At 41.1% G+C, this 19,134-nt stretch overlaps 1 protein-coding gene across 3 annotated transcripts in view; it reads left to right on the forward strand.

The window, feature by feature from the left end:
• Positions 1 to 19,134, forward strand: part of SIDT1 (SID1 transmembrane family member 1) — a 91,771-nt gene that overhangs the window by 11,753 nt on the left and 60,884 nt on the right. For all 3 annotated transcript variants that reach the window (XM_032852230.1, XM_032852231.1, XM_032852233.1), the window contains exon 3: positions 18,982 to 19,103. In XM_032852230.1, the coding sequence (XP_032708121.1) occupies positions 18,982 to 19,103 (122 nt within the window). The remainder of the gene's footprint in view (positions 1 to 18,981; positions 19,104 to 19,134) is intronic.

Consider the following 19,134-nt stretch of genomic DNA (forward strand, 5'->3'; position numbering starts at 1 on the left):
TGTATTCTGCTTAAAAGCTAAGGTCTTCACTGAGAATAACTATTGGACTTAACACTTAAGTCCTCAATCTAAGATCCTTTCGGTTTTCATATATAATAAGTTTCTAAAAATGTGTAAAAATTGTTTATCCAAGCAATTGATTTACCGGTCAAAAGATAGTGCTCCATTCCTAGAGAAAGAAAAACAAAGCTGAGTGGCATATAACAAATGTAGGTTAATTATTAAGTGTTATTAATAATAAAATTAATTGAAATTATTTTGCTCTAGTAATTAATTACTTCCAAATTCTCACTTGTCTCATCCCCTCAGTTTATTTGAAGTGAGAATAGGCAAATAAATTGATTTTATTCTTAGGAAGAAGGACACACAGACGCTGATTTTGTACAAAATTAGGCAATTTTTCAATGGGTTGGATAAGAAGAGTGAAACTGGTTTGAAGGTATCTTATATTGAAAAATGCACCCAAAGAAAGTTGAATATAAACCTTCTTTCTGATAGCACAGCTATAGGAATCCATTTTCCTGTCATAGATCTCAAGAACTGGTAAATTTTCCCTCTGTTCCACTGAAGAGTTTTTAAGAGCTAGTTCTCAGCCCATAATTTTAAGGAAGTTAATTTGGGACCCAGCCTTCTTCAGCTGATCCCAAGGCTGGCCAGCAGTGTCTATATGTAATTATGAAAGTACTGGTTTATTTAAAGGTATAAATCACCAGTTTAGGTTAAACTCCTAAGTGTTTAAATAAAATACCTTATTTCTGAAAATAGTGGCAAAATTAAGTTTATCTATTATCACCAAGTAGCATGTAACCCTGAGTAAAAGCATCCTCTGGCTACCTGTAGTCCTATAGTCGATTGGACCATTAAGAGTGTAAAGGTTTACCCTTCCCTCTGCCTATCCTGGGACACGAAAGTTTTTCAGCTTTGTCTGCTTCCTCACTCTTCCTTTATATATATCTTTTAAATACACTGTTTTTCAGAGAAGTTTTAGGTTTACAAAAAATTAAGCATTAATTTATTTTTTATTTATAATTAATTATTAACATCTTGCATTAGTGTGCTACACTGATGGACCAATATTGATACAGCATTGGTGTCACATTGATCTTTATTATTTGCTAAAGTTCACATTTTACTTTATGGTTCACTCTTGGTGTTATATGCTTCCATAGGTTTTGAGAAATGCGTAATGTATCCGCCATGACAGTGGATTGTACAGAATAATTTATTTCATCCCTGTAAAAAATCTCCTGTGCTTCACCTATTCACCTCTCCCTCCTATCCTCAAATCCTGAAAATGGCTTTTTTTTACTGTATCTCTAGTTTTGCCTTTTCCAGAATGTCATATACTTGGAGTCATATAGTATGTAGCCTTTTCAGACTTCCTTCTTTCACTTATCAATATGCATTTAAAGTTCCTTCATGGTTATTTTCCATAGCTCAATAGCTTATTTCTTTTCAGTGTTGCATAGTATGTTCTTGTTTGGATATGCCACAGTTCATTTATCCATTTACATACTGAAGGCTATCTTGGTTGCTTCCAATTTTTGACAATTACAAAGAAAGCTGCTATAAACATTTGTGTGCAGATTTTTATACAGACATAAGTTTTCAACTCCTTTGGGTAAATACCAAGGAGCTTAATTCCTGGATCCTATGGTAAGGGCATGTTTAGCTTTGTTAGAAACTGTCAAACTGCCTTCAAAAGCAACAGCACCATTTTGTACTCCCACCAGCAATGAGAGTCCTTATTGATCTACCTCCTCGTTTGCATCCAGTATTGTCAGTGCTTTGCATTTTGGCCACTCTATTAGGGGTAGAGTGGTCTTTCATTGTTTTAATTTGCAGTTTCCTAAGAGCATATTAGCATCTTTTCATATGCTTATTTACCACCTGTGTATCTTCTTTGGTGTGGCATCTGTTCTGATCTTTTGCTCATTTTTTAATCAGATTGTTTGTTTCCTTGTTGTCAGTTTTAAGAATTCTTTGTACATTCTGGATACCAGTCTTTTTTCAGATATGAGTTTTGCAAATATTTTCTCCTAATCTGGGCCATATCTTCTTATTCATGTAATAGTGTTTCTTTAACAGAGCAGACATCGTTAATTGAAGAAAGTACACTTACTAATTGTTTTTCCTGAATCACACCTTGGTGTTGTATTTAAAGGGGCTCCTGGGTGGCTTAGTTGGTTAAGCATCTAACTCTTGATTTTGCTCAGGTCATGATCTTGGGGTCATGATCTCAGGATCATGAGATGGAGCCATATGTTGGACTCCACACTGGGCATGGAGCCTGCTTGAGATTCTATCTCTCCCTCTCCCTCTCCCTCTCCCTCTGACTCTTCCTCCTCCTACTCCCTCCCCCAACACGCAGCTCTCTCTCTCAAATTCATCAATTAATTAAAATAAAGTCAAAGTTCACCTAGATTTTTTCCTGTGTTATTTTGGTTATTTTCTGAAATTTTATAGCTTTGAATTTTACATTTAGGTTTATGATCCTGGTATATTAACTTTGTGAAAGGTATAAAGTCTGTGTGTGTGTGTGTGTGTGTGTGTGTGTGTGTGTGTGTATTACTGCATATAATGTCCAATTGTTCCAGCATGAATTGTTGAAAAAAGATCACACTGTGTTTTTAATATTACAGTGTTATGTATATGTGTGCAAGTTTATAGAACTCCTTGGACCACAGAGTCTGAAAGCAGCTCTGTACCTGGAGCTCATTGTTCTTATCACTATTTCTATAATCTCTACCATTCTTTTGTGGCTAGTTTTTTCTGTGTATCTGGTATCTCTCTGTTCATCCCATGCTTTTTATCTTTCAGACCTTTTATGAACACTGTTGGCCCATCATGTTTCTTCCTCTCTGGTTGATGTTCTCATGTTGTTGGGGGCTTTGCTACTGGCGAAGAAATTCCTTGTTCTTCATTTCAGGCAACATGTTTTTTTTTTTTCCATACCTCCTGATTCAAAGCCATGATGGGTAATCTCAATTGCTAGAGAGCTGGTCTCCGGATTTTTAAAGTTATGCTATAGAATTTTAATAATACCAACAGTGGAGAATGAAAAACATATGCTATTTGGGAAGTCAGCCTATATTTGTGTTGACTTCGTGTGCCATTATTTCCTTTATTCATGGCAACAAGATTTTCTTGTCAAGTCTCTTTAGCTATAGAAGTGCGATTGGGCTTGCATTTTCTGTTCTTTTTTCTATCCCTAAAAGAAACATAAAATATTCCTGGAAACCATTGGGATAGAAAAGGATATTTGTATTTTATCTTATTTTTTTAAGTTTTTATTTATCTGTATGTCAGAGAGAGAGAGCAAGCACAAAGCAGGGGGAGCAGCAGGCAGAAGGAGAAGCAGGCTCCCTGCTGAGCAAGGAGCCCAATACAGGACTTGATTCCAGGACCGTGGGATCATGACCTGAGCTGAAGCCAGACATTTAACTGACTCACCCAGGCATCCCAGCGATATTTGTATTTTAAACTTAAGAGCTAAAACAACCTTTTAAATCACCCAGTCTTTTCACTTAACAGGAGAGAAAACTAAAAGCCAGTGAAATAAATTATTTGTCCCAAATCACGTAACTAGTTTGAAGCAAAGCTAGGAACATAACTCTGGTTTTTGAGGATATTTCCTCAGGATATTTCCACTAAACCACTCTTCCTCCCACAAAAGCACATCTGTATACTTAACCAACAACAACAACAAAATAATCTGAAGTATGACAGTCACACTTTCAGTTCATTTGATCACACTTTACATGATCCCTTACATGTTCCCTTATAGTTACTGAAAATCTACACAGGTTTTCATCTTTGTCTTTCCCCCCCAGGAATTGTCCAGGCATCCATTCGTCTGTGTGAGTCAGGCCAGCAGGGTTAATGCTAAATAAAACTGAGAAGTTTGCAGATTTGCTTCAATATTTCCAGAGCCGCAGCCACCTACCAACCATGCTCTTACTCGGACCCTCTGTGGACCCAGAGGGCCAATCTTCACCCCTTTTATGCTCCATTTTCATCAATGCTTGGGTTCCTTTGTGACAGATATGAGGCAGCTTGGAAACCCAAGCAGTTAGCCTATATGTCACTAGAAGACAGGATTTATCCTGAGAACTGGTATTTCTGGATCTCCATTAAACAATCATGAAGATAAGCCATAGCAAACAGGATTAACCAACTGTTTCTGTCCCTCTAGATTTAACTGCCCTGTTGTAGACAAATTGACTCAGTTATTTTAATTATCTAAACTGGAAGCATATATTAAAATATGACATGAAAATACTCAATTTTTTTTTGTTCTTTCCAGTATCTGCAAAAAAGAAATCCTGTATTTGTCCCTGCTCTCTCACCATACCATCTTCACCAGAGTAGAGTAATTATAACTTCCTAGGACAAAGACGATGTTTATCTGGTATTAAAAGGACAAGAAGTGGGGGATAAGGAGAGAGGCAAACAGAATGAAGTTGGTGTATGCAGAGATGGTTTGGGAGGCTATGGCCAGTAAGGCTCCAAAGTAGCAATGGGCTATGAGTGAGGTAGAAAAAGAAAGAGGGTGTGGGATCAGGCAAAGTTCTTAGCTGCAAGTGACATAGATCAACTAGCTAACTTAAGCAAAAAAGTAATTAGAAGAATGTTGGGTTGCTCAGAAACCTGAGTTGCCAGGCTCAGACCACAGTGAAGGACCAAAGGAACCTAAGCTACAGGAAATTATGGCAACAGTCATGCCACAGAGTGGTTTTGTCAAGATGCCCACCTGGGAATCACCACCTCCTCTGCCATTAGATATGGTTACGCCAAACCCTGCTGCCATGAGCCCTACTGGTGTCAGCATTGCCAGTGAATTTTTTTTTTTAAGATTTTATTTATTTATTTGACAGAGAGAGATCACAAGTAGGTAGATAGGCAGGCAGAGAGAGAGATGAGAAAGCAGGCTCCCTGCCAAGCAGAGAGCCCGATGCGGGACTCGATCCCAGGACCCTGAGATCATGACCTGAGCCGAAGGCAGAAGCTTAACCCACTTAGCCACCCAGGCGCCCCATTGCCAGTGAATTCTAAGCTCTCCCTCCATCTTTAGATCATGTAATCACCACTGAAATATACCAGGTGGAAGTGTCCAACTACCTGGGCACAGGTCACATGACTCTTTTGGCATCCATCATATGTGCTGCCTCCCTCGAAACTCATCAGATTTAATGGAGTGGAGGAAGTTCCTTTAAAACATGTAAAGGATTCGAATGCTGGGTAGCCTCCAAGTCAATTCCACCTAAAGTCCTTATGGGGTCTTCTCAAGCTAGGGCATTTGTTCAAAGACAGATATATAGATCCCAACGTCGGTCATCAGTGACCAAGATGTGGCAGGGAGGAAGAAGGGTGCTAGAACCTTCTATCTATGCCCATTAAAGAGATACATCTAATCAAGCTTCAGAGAAGAATTAGAGTAGTACGTAGCATCTCTGCCACCATGTTCACTCCATGACTGGAAAGAGTTAATTTCTTGAATGTGGCTTTTCCTGAGACTTCTTCTGTTCATCTCAAGAAATTTTCCTATAGGATTTTTTTTAGTTGTATTATGTTAGTCACCATAAAATATATCATTAGTTTTTAATGCAGTATTCCAAGATTCATTGTTTATGTACAACACCCAGTGCTCCATGCTATACATGCCCCCCTTAATACCCATCACTGGGTCAACCCATTCCCCCCACCACCCTCCCCTCCAAAACCCTCAGTTTGTTCTCAGAGTCCACAGTCTCTCATGGTTCATCTCCCCCTCTGATTTGAACCAATTCACTTTTCCTTTCCTTCTTTTAATGTCCGCTATTTTAAGGGAAGAAGATGTTTATAGACAATCAGCTTTGTCTTATTTAGAAAGCAGTTTCCTGGGGTTCCTGGGTGGCTCAGTGGATTAAAGCCTCTGCCTTCGGCCCAGGTCATGATCTCAGGGTCCTGGGATTGAGCCCTGCATCAGGCTCTCTGCTCAGCAGGGAGCCTGCTTCCCCCTGCCCTCCCCCCCCCCGCCGCTCTCTGCCTGCTTCTCTGCCTACTTGTGATCTGTCAAATAAATAAATAAAATATTAAAAAAAAAAAGAAAGCAGTTTCCTGTAATACTTATATCCTGACAAAACTTATTTATTTAAAACTATAAATGACACTGGTATGTCAATAAATACCACTACAGAAAGAATTGCTGGTGTCACACCATAACTCTGACAGTCATAACAATAATTTTCTAGTGCCTTTCCAGCTTCAGAGCATTAATTAAGTAGGCCTCAGAATAGCTCTCAAACTTGCCAGCAGTGCAATCATTCAGCATATAAATAAAATCTAAGGAGTGGATCCTTGAATTCTGCTTAAACCATAAAATAATTATTTTTCCCTCTTTGAGCCCCTCCACTTGTACTCCAAAGTAAAGGAATTGTAAGGACAGGGAGTATAGGTGAGAGATAGGGAGAAAAAGACAGGAAAGGTAACGAGAAAAGGAACCAGGCACAGGAGATGAGCAGACCCCAATACCTAGAAGATGAGGAACCAACATGGCAGCTGGTTGTCTCCCAGGAACCAAGCCTGAACATGCCTAAAGCGGGGAAGGTCATAGGATAGAGGAACTAATGCAAAAACTGTGAGAGAACTGGGGAGACAGAAGATGGTTAGCTCTTGAAATGAGAGGCAACTCCCAACTCTTGCGCTCTCTCCTCTCTCTATCTCCATCTCTCTCTCACAAATAAATAAATAAAATCTTAAAAAAAAAAAAAAAAGAAAAAAAAAAGAAATGAGAGGCAAATGGCAGCCCATAATTTAAAAGGCCACTGGTGAGGAATAGGTTGGAGGAGAGCTCTTTTTTTTTTTTTAAGATTTTTATTTATTTATTTGACAGACAGAGATCACAAGTAGGCAGAAAGGCAGGCAGAGAGCGGGGGGGGGGGGGGGGGGGGGGGAAGCAGGCTCCCTGCTGAGCAGAGAGCCTGATGCAGGGCTCAATCCCAGGACCCCCAGGGATCATGGCTTGAGCCAAAGGCAGAGGCTTTAACCCACTGAGCCACCCAGGTGCCTCTGGAGGAGAGTTTTTTTTCTTGTGCTTCTTTGCCTCTTTCGGTTTGGCCTAGGTGGATTGCCACCTGCCCTGCCTTACCGCCCTTATGAGGGAGAAAACCTGCAGCACCAGGCCAATGCTGGCTGGGCAACGTGTTCTCACATCAGCAAGGGCCTGCTGGAGCGCATAGGTTAACCACTGTGACTGTTGACCTGCTGACTCAGCATTCTCTCCTTCCCCACCGCCCCCTTCACAAGGCATAGGCCAGCAGATTATAATGGGAGCAAAAACAGTGTGCAGGTGGGAGAAGCGGGGTAGAAGTAAAATGAGATGGGGGCAGACTGGACCCCTGTGTGAGGGTGAAAGGGGACGTGGTCAACTCAGAGGTTGTCCACACTGTGGTGGGGGTGCTTTCCTTCCAGCCCCTCTTTCTACCCTGGACCCTCCTCCCATTTAGCACCGACTCGCTGGGGTTCTCAGTACTACCCCAGGTAGCTGATACTCTCAGAAGTTTGAGTTCACAGTAGAAAATAACACATGGGCAGAACAAAGCTACATGAGAGAAATCAACCTGGACGGCCTTTACCAGATGTAGTCCAACTAATAAACAGGAAGAATAAGATTTGAAAATAAGCAAAGTGACTATTGTGAAAGAGATAAGGCTTCGTTAAAATGAAATAGGTCACAGTTACAGAGATGAGCCAACTGGAAATCTCAGAGTTGAAAATAAAACTGTTTACCTGAAGACCTCAGCAATGGGTTGAACGTTAGAATGAACAGCGCATTAGAGAACTGGAGGACATACCTAAAGAGATGTCGGGGTATCAACAGAAAAATTAAGAAATTGGGACAGATGACCTGGTTATGATATCAACATAATAGGGAGCCCACAAGAAGAAAACGAATGGGGAGAAAGAAATATTTGTAGAAGAGTTAAGAACAGCCACTTCCCCAACATCCTGGTGGTGCTTTCTCAGGGCTTGTTGAAAGTTACAAGATTAGAAAGACTATTTCCATTCATATAATAACGGTAAATATTTGTAGTGTATATACTAAGGGCCAGATTCCAAATACAAGTCTCAGAGAGAGAGATGAAACAAATGCATGGAACAATGACCAACTATTACAAACCATGAAAAGATTATATAATTAAGTATAAAATTGGGTAGTGCAGTCCATAAGACTTATGTGTGTTAAACGGTGGGGTCAGGTTAAGTTAGGGTCTTCAGGATAGACTTGACTTGCCACCTGTTCTTGTGAAGAAAATATGTAGGACAGCATTTCCCAAGGTATGTGCTATGGAACAATTACTTTGTAGGACAGTCTTGGTGTTGCACATAAAACACTTTCCAAATGTAGTGGAGCTTGGCCATGTTCTGACTGCCTAACATATGAGCTCCATTCCTATATTTTTGGGGAATTCTTCATTTTAGGAGTCTTCACTGGAGCTAGAACTCCTTCCTGTACCGAAGTAGAACAGCAGCACCTGCTTACACACACACAGGGACAAACACTAACCCCAATTTCAGGCATGGCACGTGGCCTCAGTGCTACCAATCATGTCTGCCTTTCCCACACTTTAATTTGGGAGCCAGCGATGTAGAGGAGCAGCTGTTAGCGGCAACAGAGGCCACACTGGTTTCCAGCAATGGCCATGGCTATGGGGCAACAGCACTTAAAACCCTCCAGAAGGTTTCTGTTGCCCTTGGAGTAAAGCCCAACCCCTCTCATGTGACTTTAAGGCTCCCCAGGATTTATCATAGTCCTTCACGCACCTTCGACTTCAGCCAAACTGATTTTCTTTTAATTCTTCAAACTTCCTTCTTGCCTTTTCTCTCATTTCTCCCCCTTCTCTCCCTCTCTCCCTCCTCCCCTATGTCTACTACACTGTTCCTTTTGTTAGGACATTTCTCTTGTTCTGCCCTGCATTTTTCTGGTTAACTTGTACTCATCCTTGAAGAAAATACTCACCCTGAAAATATATGTCATGCACTACCACAGGAACTTAGATATTAATGCCATTCTTTGTTTAATAGGCATTCCATGGGCAGACCTGTGGTCTCAGTGAAGGCAGACCAGATCCACATAGCTTGGTAATGTCCCTCCTGTGCCAGAGCAATGCCTGGCACGGGACAGAAAGTCAAATATTTAGTGAATGAACAAAGTTCATCCCGAAGTAGCTGGAATGTAGCCTGTGTTTGGTTCTATACTCCGGGCCTGCCAATTATTATACCTCTTTTTAATGTTTTCCTATGTTTTTATGGGAATTGAAATGTTTAATACAAAACTTCAATCAAAAACCTAAAGAGGAAAGTTTATATGGATGCATTTGTGTGTATAATGAAATGGGCGAGTTGAGGTATGTAAAGCATGCTCCTTAGGAAAGAGTTTGGAAAGCAAAATGCTGAGTATCTAAAAGTATAGGGAATAAATAGCTCCCAAGGGGTAAACTGCTCTTTTCAATGAGATGAATGAGCTGTTCCAGGAAAGCTGTAAGCCAGACTGTGAAAGGAAATGAATATCCTATGTGAGATGGACCATATAACCTTCTCCTTTGCCAGGGGTGTTTGGGCTTCTAAGTGTGTCTCCTCACGTCAACAACTGGTTGATTGGTGAATGTGTGGGAGTGGAAAAGCACTGCCTAACCCAAGTGCAGGTGGGAGAGCTCTGCCTTCCACTCTGCCTGGTGCTCTGTGGGTCACAGGGTACTGTTGCCCATACTCTACGGAGGTAGATAGTCTGGGTATTACTGTTCCCATTCTACAGTTGAGGAAACTGAGGTCCAGAGAATTTAAGTGATTTGTTCAAGGTCACCCAGAAAGTGTAGCGTTGGTGCCAGACATAAAATCTAGGTCTACATATTTTTCTTCATTATGGTGTAAATTTACAGAAGGTGGTTTTATAAGGCCGAATCAGGCAGAGGGAATTTTAAATAGTTACATCAATAACTGTAGGAATTATTTTAATGTTTATCTCTTTAAAAAGAAAGGTATAACCTTTGATTGAACTAACTCCGCTCCTTATGGTAATTATAAAAATTTGGGGATGAATGCTCCATTTATTTATTTATTTTTAAAGATTTTATTTATTTATTTGACACAGAGAGAGAGAGATCACAAGTAGGCAGAGAGGCGGTGGGGGGAGGGGTGCGGTGGAAGCAGGCTCCCTGCTGAGCAGAGAGCCCGACATGGGGCTTGATGTGGGGCTCGATCCCAGGACCCTGAGACCATGACCCTAGCCAAAGGCAGAGGCTTTAACCCACTGAGCCACCCAGGCGCCCCTGAATGCTCCATTTAATAGGACTTTCTAGCCTCTAATAAGAAGGGGATTCAGAACTGCAAGGCCCCTTTGCCCAGGAACAGCCGTTTTTCCTACTAGTCACAGAACAGCCCCTCCCAGCAGGCCTGCTTCATTCAGCATGAGGGGTCTTGGCAGGTGGGTACAAGCTGTAGGTAAGCTCATGGTCTGGGAGAGGCTCAGAGTCTTGGAGAATGACTTTATTGCTTAAAAATCCTACAAATCTAATGTTGTTTGGGTTGATTTATGTTCTCCCAAAACATATGTTGAAGTCCTAATCCCTGGACTCTATGGATGTGGCCTTATCTGGACATAGAGTTTTTGTAGCTGTAACCAAGCTAAGAGGAGATCGTTGAGGATGGCCCTAAGCCAGTGAGACCCAAGCCCTTACAAGAAGAGGGAAGTTTGCATACAGACACGCACAGAAGGGAGGTCAGCATGTGAAACAGAGACACGCAGAGAGAACACCGTGTGACAATAGGCAGAGATGAGAGCAAAGCAGTGGTAAGCCAAGGAGCACTGAGCATTGATGGTTATCACCAAAAACTGAGATGAGGCAAGAAAGAACTCTATCCAGAATTTCAGAGGGAGTGTGGCCTGGGTGACATCTTGATTTCAGACTTCTGGTCTGCAGGACTGTGAGGGAGTACATTTCTGTTGTTTTAAGCCACCCAGTCTGTGGTACTCTATTAGGGCAGCCCTAGGAAACAAATACACCTAATGCAGAATCTAGGCTAGCACCTCCCCACCTGTGTCCCTGACCATATTTCTTTTCCAGGGAAGAACAGTGGGGACATGGGCCATGTTAATCAGACCAAAGACAATGTAAGGTTCTGCAGCTAGCTGAGAGAGCAGGGGGAGAGAGAGACAGTAAGTGATGTAGTTAACATAAGCAGATCAAGCACCAAAATAAGGACAGACTATAGCGAGATAAACCAGGAGAGCAATAAGAGTGTTTTAGAAACTGAGCATTTGCCACATCCCTGAACAACAAAAAGACTACATAAAATGAGTGCTGTCGTGCAGAAATGGGCAAAACACAAAGCCAGTGCATCATGGCTTCTTTTTTATTATTATAATGTAATATTTTAGATATATAAACAAGTATAGAAAATAACATAACAAACACCTATGTACCGACAACTCAGCTTAAGAAACAAAAGGCAATTAGAATTCCCTATATGTCCCCACCCTAAGCCATGCATGGCCACAAGAAATTGAATGTTAATGCAATTCCTTATTCAACTGGCATATCATATACAAACCTGTGATCTCAGTGGGGCCAGACTATGTCCACATAGCTTAGTAATATATCTCCTGTGCCAGAAAATACCTGGCACAGGACAGGGAGTCAAATATTTTTTGAAAGAAAAAAAGTTCATCCTAAAGTAGCTAGAATCTAGACTGTCCTGGGATGTCCTCCATCCTCCAAAGTAACCATTTGGGGGAGACTGTTTTTCATGGGTCTCTTGATTTCTGCACATCTTATGGGAAGACACTGACTGAATTTTTTCCTAACACTATCATTTCAAGGATATTTGTACAGCAAACAGCTGGTAGGGACAGTGTCCCTCTCTGGAACAAAGGTAAGGCAGACTTACTGCCCAATTATAAAAGATATGTGCTCCCAAGCTCTTGGTTCCTCTTCTGTCTTGCAACCCACTGATGTATGTAAGCAGCCATCTGGGCCCATTCACATCATCTTCTTGGTATTGGGCAGCAAGAGGGAGTGATGCAAACATGCTGGTGGCCATGCTGCTTGCTGTGACAAGAAATAAAGGAATAAAGGTCCTCTGTCCCTAACCCAGAAGTCTGTCTTCCATAGGATCAGTGAAACTGTGGCAACTGGGGTAAAGTCTCAGATCCTTCAAAGCTTTGGAAAACAATTATCTTCATTTTGGTGTTTATCGCTTCTGTGTATGTATATTTTACTACAGATGGATGACAGATAGATGGATAGTTTTGTTTTGCTTGTTTACAAAGTTTATGTAAATGAGATCATGCAGTATGTATCCTTCAGCCGCCTGCTCTTTTCCTCAGTTTATCTTCAGAGCGATCTGTATTGGTCCATACTGTAGCTTATTCCTTTCATTCTTGTCTGTCATCCCAGTACATATGTAAGAGAGTTCCTCTTGTGTATAAACTTAGTGGGAACGCTGGAATGTAATGTGAACTCATCTTCAGCTTTAGTAGAGATGGCCAACTTGCCCTCTGAAGTGGTTGAACTAAATAACGTTTTCATAAGTGATATTCGAGAGTTCCTGATTCTCCACATCCTTGCAAATGTGCGATTATCACACTTTTGAGGCTCTACTTTTCTAATGAGTGTAAAGAACTGAGCATCTTTTCCCGTGTTCTTTGGTCATTTGTCATCTCTGCAGTTACCTATTTTTCTCTTGGGGTGTGTTTTTCTATGAGATTTAAAGACTCTTTTCATATTCAAGATATTGATATTTTGTCTGTTTTTTTTTTTTTTGTACAAGTAACATACCCTATTCTGTGGCTTGTTTCTCTCCTTCATTCATGGTATTTATATAGTTTCTTGATTTCACTGTGAAGTATTAGGAGAAGCCTATATCCATAGCGATGTCTAGTGGAGTCAGGGATTCAAAATAATGGTGAGAGCATGATCTGACCAAGCATTGTGTGCAGACTGGGATACAAGAAGCTTGGTTTCCAGGCATAATTCTTCCATAGCTGAGTGTCTGTGAGGAAGTCATGTCACCTCTGTGTCTTAGGCTCCTCGTCTGTAAATAGAACCTTTGAACTAGATGGTCTTGTTGAGCACCTTCCCAAATACAAGTTTCTATAATGAGTCAAGGTCATGTGCACCAGGCAGGCAATGAAAGGACCTATGTGGACAAGTCCATCTTAACTACAGTTTGGGAAATGACTGACCAGCTACTGTGCTGTTTTTCTAACTCCCCCACATGGGTAGCCACTTTGTCCTCTGTGTACCCACAGCACTTGCTCACATTGCTACCACAACATCATCACATTATGCTGTTGGTAATAACATCATTTGTCTCTCCGACTAGATCGTGAGATCCTCAAGGGCAGGGCTGCCTTTAGTGTACCCGCAGCATCCTTCATAGTTCTTAATTCACTTAATGTTTGATGTGTGATGGAGGGAGCATGGAAGGACAGCAGGAAAGGGTGGAAAGAGAGAGGGAAGGAAGGAAGGACCAAATAACCTGAACACCTAATGAACGTAACACAGTTACTAAAACTGTGCACATTAGGAAAAGCAAATACTATTTTTGCTATTTTACCGGGAGACTCAGTTTTTCAAGATCACACGGGAAAACAGTGCTATGCTTAATAATGGAAGCCAGTAATCTCTGATTTAGAATCTGATGTTCCAACTAATAGAGGCTACAGTCTCATTAATTAAGCAAAACCAAGCCAGATTTTAAATTAAACTTGTTCTCATCCTCTTTATGCAACAGAATTATATTACTGAGAATTTTGAACTTTTCCCTGCTGAAACATTCCAAAAGATTAAAAAGGGAGTCTCGAAGCTTTAAGACCTTTCATAATTGTGGTCTATATAATATCAGAAATGGAAGTACTTAAATAATTCTCCTCTCTTAACTATAACTCAACTCCTTGCTTGTAATGAACATAGAAAGAAAATAGATATGTTTACAGCAGTCCCCTCTTATCCGTGATTTCACTTTGCACAACTTCAGTTACCCATGGACAACCACAGTCCAGAAGCAGATGATCCTCCTTCTGACATATGTCAAAAGGTCAATAGTAGCCTAATACCACGTTGCAATGCCTACATCTCTCATCTTGCTTCATCTCATCATGTAGGCATTTTAACCTCTCACATCATCACAAGAAGAAGGGTGAGTATAGTATGATATTTTGAGACAGAGAGAGAGAGAGCACATTCAATAACTTTTATTATAATATATTATTATATTTTATTACTAGGTATTGTTATTAATCTCTTACTGTGCCTAATGTATAAATTAAACTTCATCTACGTATGTATGTGTGGAAAAATATATATAGGGTTTGGTACTATCTGCAGTTTCAGGCAACTGCTGGCGGTCTTGGAACATACTCCCCCATGGATAAGGGTCGGGGGGGACTATGAAATGCTCATGACAAGGAAGAAGCCACAGAAGGGGAAATCTTGGCTCTTAAGAATGGTCTCCAGAGGGAGACCTGGGTGGCTCAGTGCGTTAAAGCCTCTGCCTTCAGCTCAGGTCATGGTCTCAGGGTCCTGGGATCAGGCCCCACATCGGGCTCTCTGCTCAGCAAGGAGCCTGCTTCCCCTTCTCTCTCTGCCTGCCTCTCTGCCTACTTGTGATCTCTCTCTGTCAAAATAAATAAAATTTTTTAAAAAAAGAAAAAAAAGAATGGTCTCCAGAGGCACCTGGTGGCTCAGTTGTTAAGCATCTGCCTCAGCTCAGGTCACGATCCCAGGGTCCTGGGATTGAGTCCTGCATCAGGCTCCCCGCTCTGCGGAAAGCCTGCTTCTCCCTCCCCCACTCCCCCTGCTTGTGTTCTCTCTTGCTGTCTCTCTCTGTCAAATAAATAAATAAAATCTTTAAAAAAAAGAAAAGAATGGTCTGTTACAAGGTATCACGATCATGCATGGTCCATACTCTGTCCTTCATTTAGTTTTGCCTCTACAGGGCTTACTTCATTGTAGCAAATGTAATCCAATTTTCTCAGTTGCACATTAGCCTCTGAAAAAGCAAAGCAAAATTTGAACAGGACTCTTTATCCTTTCCTGGGGGCAATGCATTATCTATTTGTGTCGAAAAGCTGCCCAGTGTCTTCTATCTCCTACTCTAATATATTTTTCTGCAATTTATTATGTCAGTATCTCTGAGTGTTTTTATTATATTTAGAAGACCATTACTATATAATACAAAAGTAAATGGATTATAAGAGCCAGACAAGGAATAAAATTAGGTGTGGCAATGAGCAGGGAGTGGGGTAATCTCATTGTGATGTATCTATTGTGCTCCCTACAGATCTCCTTCCTTCTGGCCCAGTTTCAGCCCCATTACATACCAGCTTCCAGACACACTCATGATATTTGGTGGTGTCATGGTTGTGTACTTCATAATAATGGGCAGTTGGCAAGTTGCTGACAAACGGGGTCATCCACTAGCTGGATTTGTGGGATCAGTACTTCCCAAAGTATAGGCTCTAATCCATGTGCCTCAGAACCCCGCAGCAGGCTTGGTAAGCATGCATATTTTTAGGTTCTATGCTTGATCTGCTGAATCAGAAATGCTAGGGGTGGGCTTGAGGGATGCAAATGCCAGAAAGCAACCTAACAGTTGAGAATCACTGTCTTAAAGTGTGGGGGGAGGAAGTGGAGGGAAATCCCTTCTGGCACTGAGTACCTTAAGAAGAGAAGAGGAAGCTGCATTCCTAGGTAGCTGAAAAGAGGGCAGACAAGCTAAAGAGGAAGCTTGCCTAGTTTACAGCTTTCCTTAGGTTTTACCTCAGTTCTGACTACCACGGATGTAAGCCAGACTAAGAGCGTGCTCTAAAACCACGTGCTGCATAATGCCGGTAAGTGTTTGGATTATGAACTGCAAAAGTGAGCTTGCTTATGAGCTCATGCATTTTGTCAACACTAGAGACACCAGAGATGAAGTTTGCAGCCCCCTAAAAGAGCCAGGCAGGTAAACAGTTAAAATACTGTATGATTCACAACAAGATACCACTTCACACCTACTAGGACAGTAATGATCAAGAAGATAGAAACAGGGGCACCTGGGTGGCTCAGTGGTTGAAGCCTCTGCCTTTGGCTCAGGTCATGATCTCAGGGTCCTGGGATCAAGCCCCACATCAGGCTCTCTGCTCAGCAGCGAGCCTGCTTCCCTCCCTCTCTCTGCCTGCCTCTCTGCCTACTTGTGATCTCTCTCTCTCTCTCTCTGTCAAATAAATAAATAAAATCTTAAAAAAAAAAAAGAAGATAGCAACAAGTATTGACAAGGATGTGGGGAAATTGAAACCCCTATATATTACCAGTAATGTAAATTGCTAGGATGTAAAATGATGAATCTCTTTAGAAAACATTTTGGCAGCTCCTCAAAAAATTAAATGTAGAGTTGCCATGTCTTGTAATAATTCTATTTCTAGGTATACACTCAAAAGAATTGAAAACATATTCACACCAAAATTTGTATATAAATGTTCATAGCAGCATTGTTTGTAACAGCCAAAAAGTGGCAACAACCAAAATGTCCATAAACTGAAGGATACATAAAAAATGTGATACATGTATACAAAGGAATATTATTTAGCAGTAAAAACAAATGCTACAAAAATGGAAGAATTTTGAAAACATTATGCTAAGTGAAATAAGCTAAATACAAAAGGACATATACCATTTGTATGAAATGTCAAGAATAGATAAATTCAAAGAGGCGAAAATTAGATTATTGGTTACCGGGGATTAAGGGAAGGAGGGAATGAGGAATGACTACTAATGGGTACAGGGCTTCTTTTTGGAGTGATAAACATATTCTGGAAGTAGATAGTGGTTTTAGTTGTACAGCTCTGTGAATGTACTAAAAACTACTGAATTATACCCTTTAAGAGGGAGTTGTGCAGCATATGAATTATATCTCTATTTTATTTTTTTTTAAGATTTTATTTATTTATTTGTCAGAGAGAGAGAGAGCACATGCACAAGCAGAGGAAACGGCAGGCAGAGGCAGAAGCAGGCCCCTCACTAGGCAAGGAGGAACCCAATGCTGGACTCAATCCCAGGACTCTGGGATCGTGACCTGAGCCAAAGACAGATGCTTAACCAACTGAGCCACCAAGGCATCCCTGTACCTCTATTTTAAAGAGTGATAGAAGAACTGTCCACAAAATAATAATAATAATAATAATAAATTGGACTACATAAAAAAAATGCTTGGCAGTTGTCTATTGGAAAAACTCACTTCCATTTTCTTCTGCTCACACTAAACACTTCTGATACCAGATGTGTGGGTTTTCGACACATCAAGTAATTCTGTGATACCAGCTGGGTGCCCTGCAGTTCAGTTCAGTTCTACCTAGTTTTAGCATCAGATCTCATAGGTTAAGATTAAGGTTAAGATTAAGCCCCATAAGATTGCCCACCTCCCACTTAAGATGCCAATTACAAGTCCAGGTATTAGAGTAAATCTGAAAACTCCCAGAGTTTTCAGATGTAGTGAAAAGAAGGGCCATCTGTACCCCAATGTTTATAGCAGCAATGGCCATGGTCGCCAAACTATGGAAAGAACCATATAGGACAATGCCTAGATGACTCTGACATCTGAAGGGGCATAGCCCTGGGAATAAGAAGACTTGATGAGGTCCTGTCAATGAGGAGATGAGCGATGAGAATGGTGGGAACATCATTGTGGGTGGAGGGGAAGGTCTGGATACAGACAGTATGAAGGACACAGAAGGAGTAGAATTCTACGACCTATTGACTGAGAAGGCTAAAGAAGAAGGAATCAAGGATGGCTCTCATCTAATGGTTCTCATTAGATGAAATGGCTTCCTGGTGAGGCCATTCCATAAGCAAGGAAATACAGATGAAATTAAAGTTGAGAGTGAAGAGAGTGATAGATTCCATCTCTGACAGGTAGAGTTCGAGGTGCTCATGGAACATCCAGAACTTAGGGAAAAGGTCTGCACTAGAGGTAGGATGTGGGTAGTTACCAGGGGCAGCTTAATATCCATGGAAACATATAGAGCTTAGGCTCAAGAAAATGTTCCTTCATGAACAAGTGCTTCTTACCAAATTAATAAATTACTCTTGGATTGTTTCAACATTAAAAAAAGCAAAGTTGTTTAATGAAGAATGATGTAAGAGAACCAAATAGTAGTTACATGATACCCCTGTGGTTCTGTTTCCTCTGTTTCCATTTTGAACATGTAGAGCTGCAAGATTTTCTTCTTTCAGTTCTTCTCCCTAATAAAGAAGCTTTCAAGGGAACACTAAGGTTTTAACACAGCAGGAGGGGAAATCTCATGTGAAAGATCAAGTTCTGCTTTTTCATTCTGACCATGTCTTTTTCCTATTTTGTTCTTTCCATGTAGTCTATGGTATTACACAAAATCAAGGGAAACACCAGAACCATCTAGATCCAGGGCCACAGCTCAATTTTCTGTCCTTAAAACAGCCATGATAGTGTTAAATCCCTGGGGTTGATCTGTGTATTCAGAAGGAGCCGTGGAGCTGCTGATGGAGAAAAGCATTTTGTGTCAGGGACTGATTTATGCCTTGGAGCAGGGCAAAGAGAGAAATACTCAGCCCCTGTGGTATCTGTTGCTAGGGGAGCACCAGGCCATCTGCTAGGCTTTAATAAAACATGGCAATAACATTTTGGTTTGAAGCACAGAATGATTTAAGGAGCTTGCAGGTGTTTTTTAATTTTTTTGAAGATATTTGTATCTGTAGCATTTATATTCAAATGAGAAGAGACATCAATATCTTTCTTTCTCTCTTCTGGGCTTATTCTCAAAACCTTGTATTGACTGTCCAACGAAGCCTGCCATTTGAAGCCTCCAGAATCTGGTTTCACTGAAGATCATGTCAGGTGGCAGCTACGATGTGTGTGTGTGTGTGTGTGTGTGTGTGTGTGTGTGTGTGTGATTTGCCTTACCCCCCTCTCTGCCCTGGCTCACAGGTGAACGCTGTGCGGGTCTATGTGAATAGTTCCTCAGAGAACCTCGACTACCCAGTTCTCGTCGTGGTTCGCCAGCAGAAAGGGGTGCTATCCTGGCAGGTCCCTCTGCTCTTCCAAGGACTGTAAGTAGATCTTTTCCTGGACAATTTTGCT

The sequence above is a fragment of the Lontra canadensis genome, unplaced genomic scaffold (genome assembly GCF_010015895.1).
Source record: "Lontra canadensis isolate GAN:19392208 unplaced genomic scaffold, GSC_riverotter_1.0 scaffold6, whole genome shotgun sequence".
Lineage (NCBI taxonomy): Eukaryota > Metazoa > Chordata > Mammalia > Carnivora > Mustelidae > Lontra > Lontra canadensis.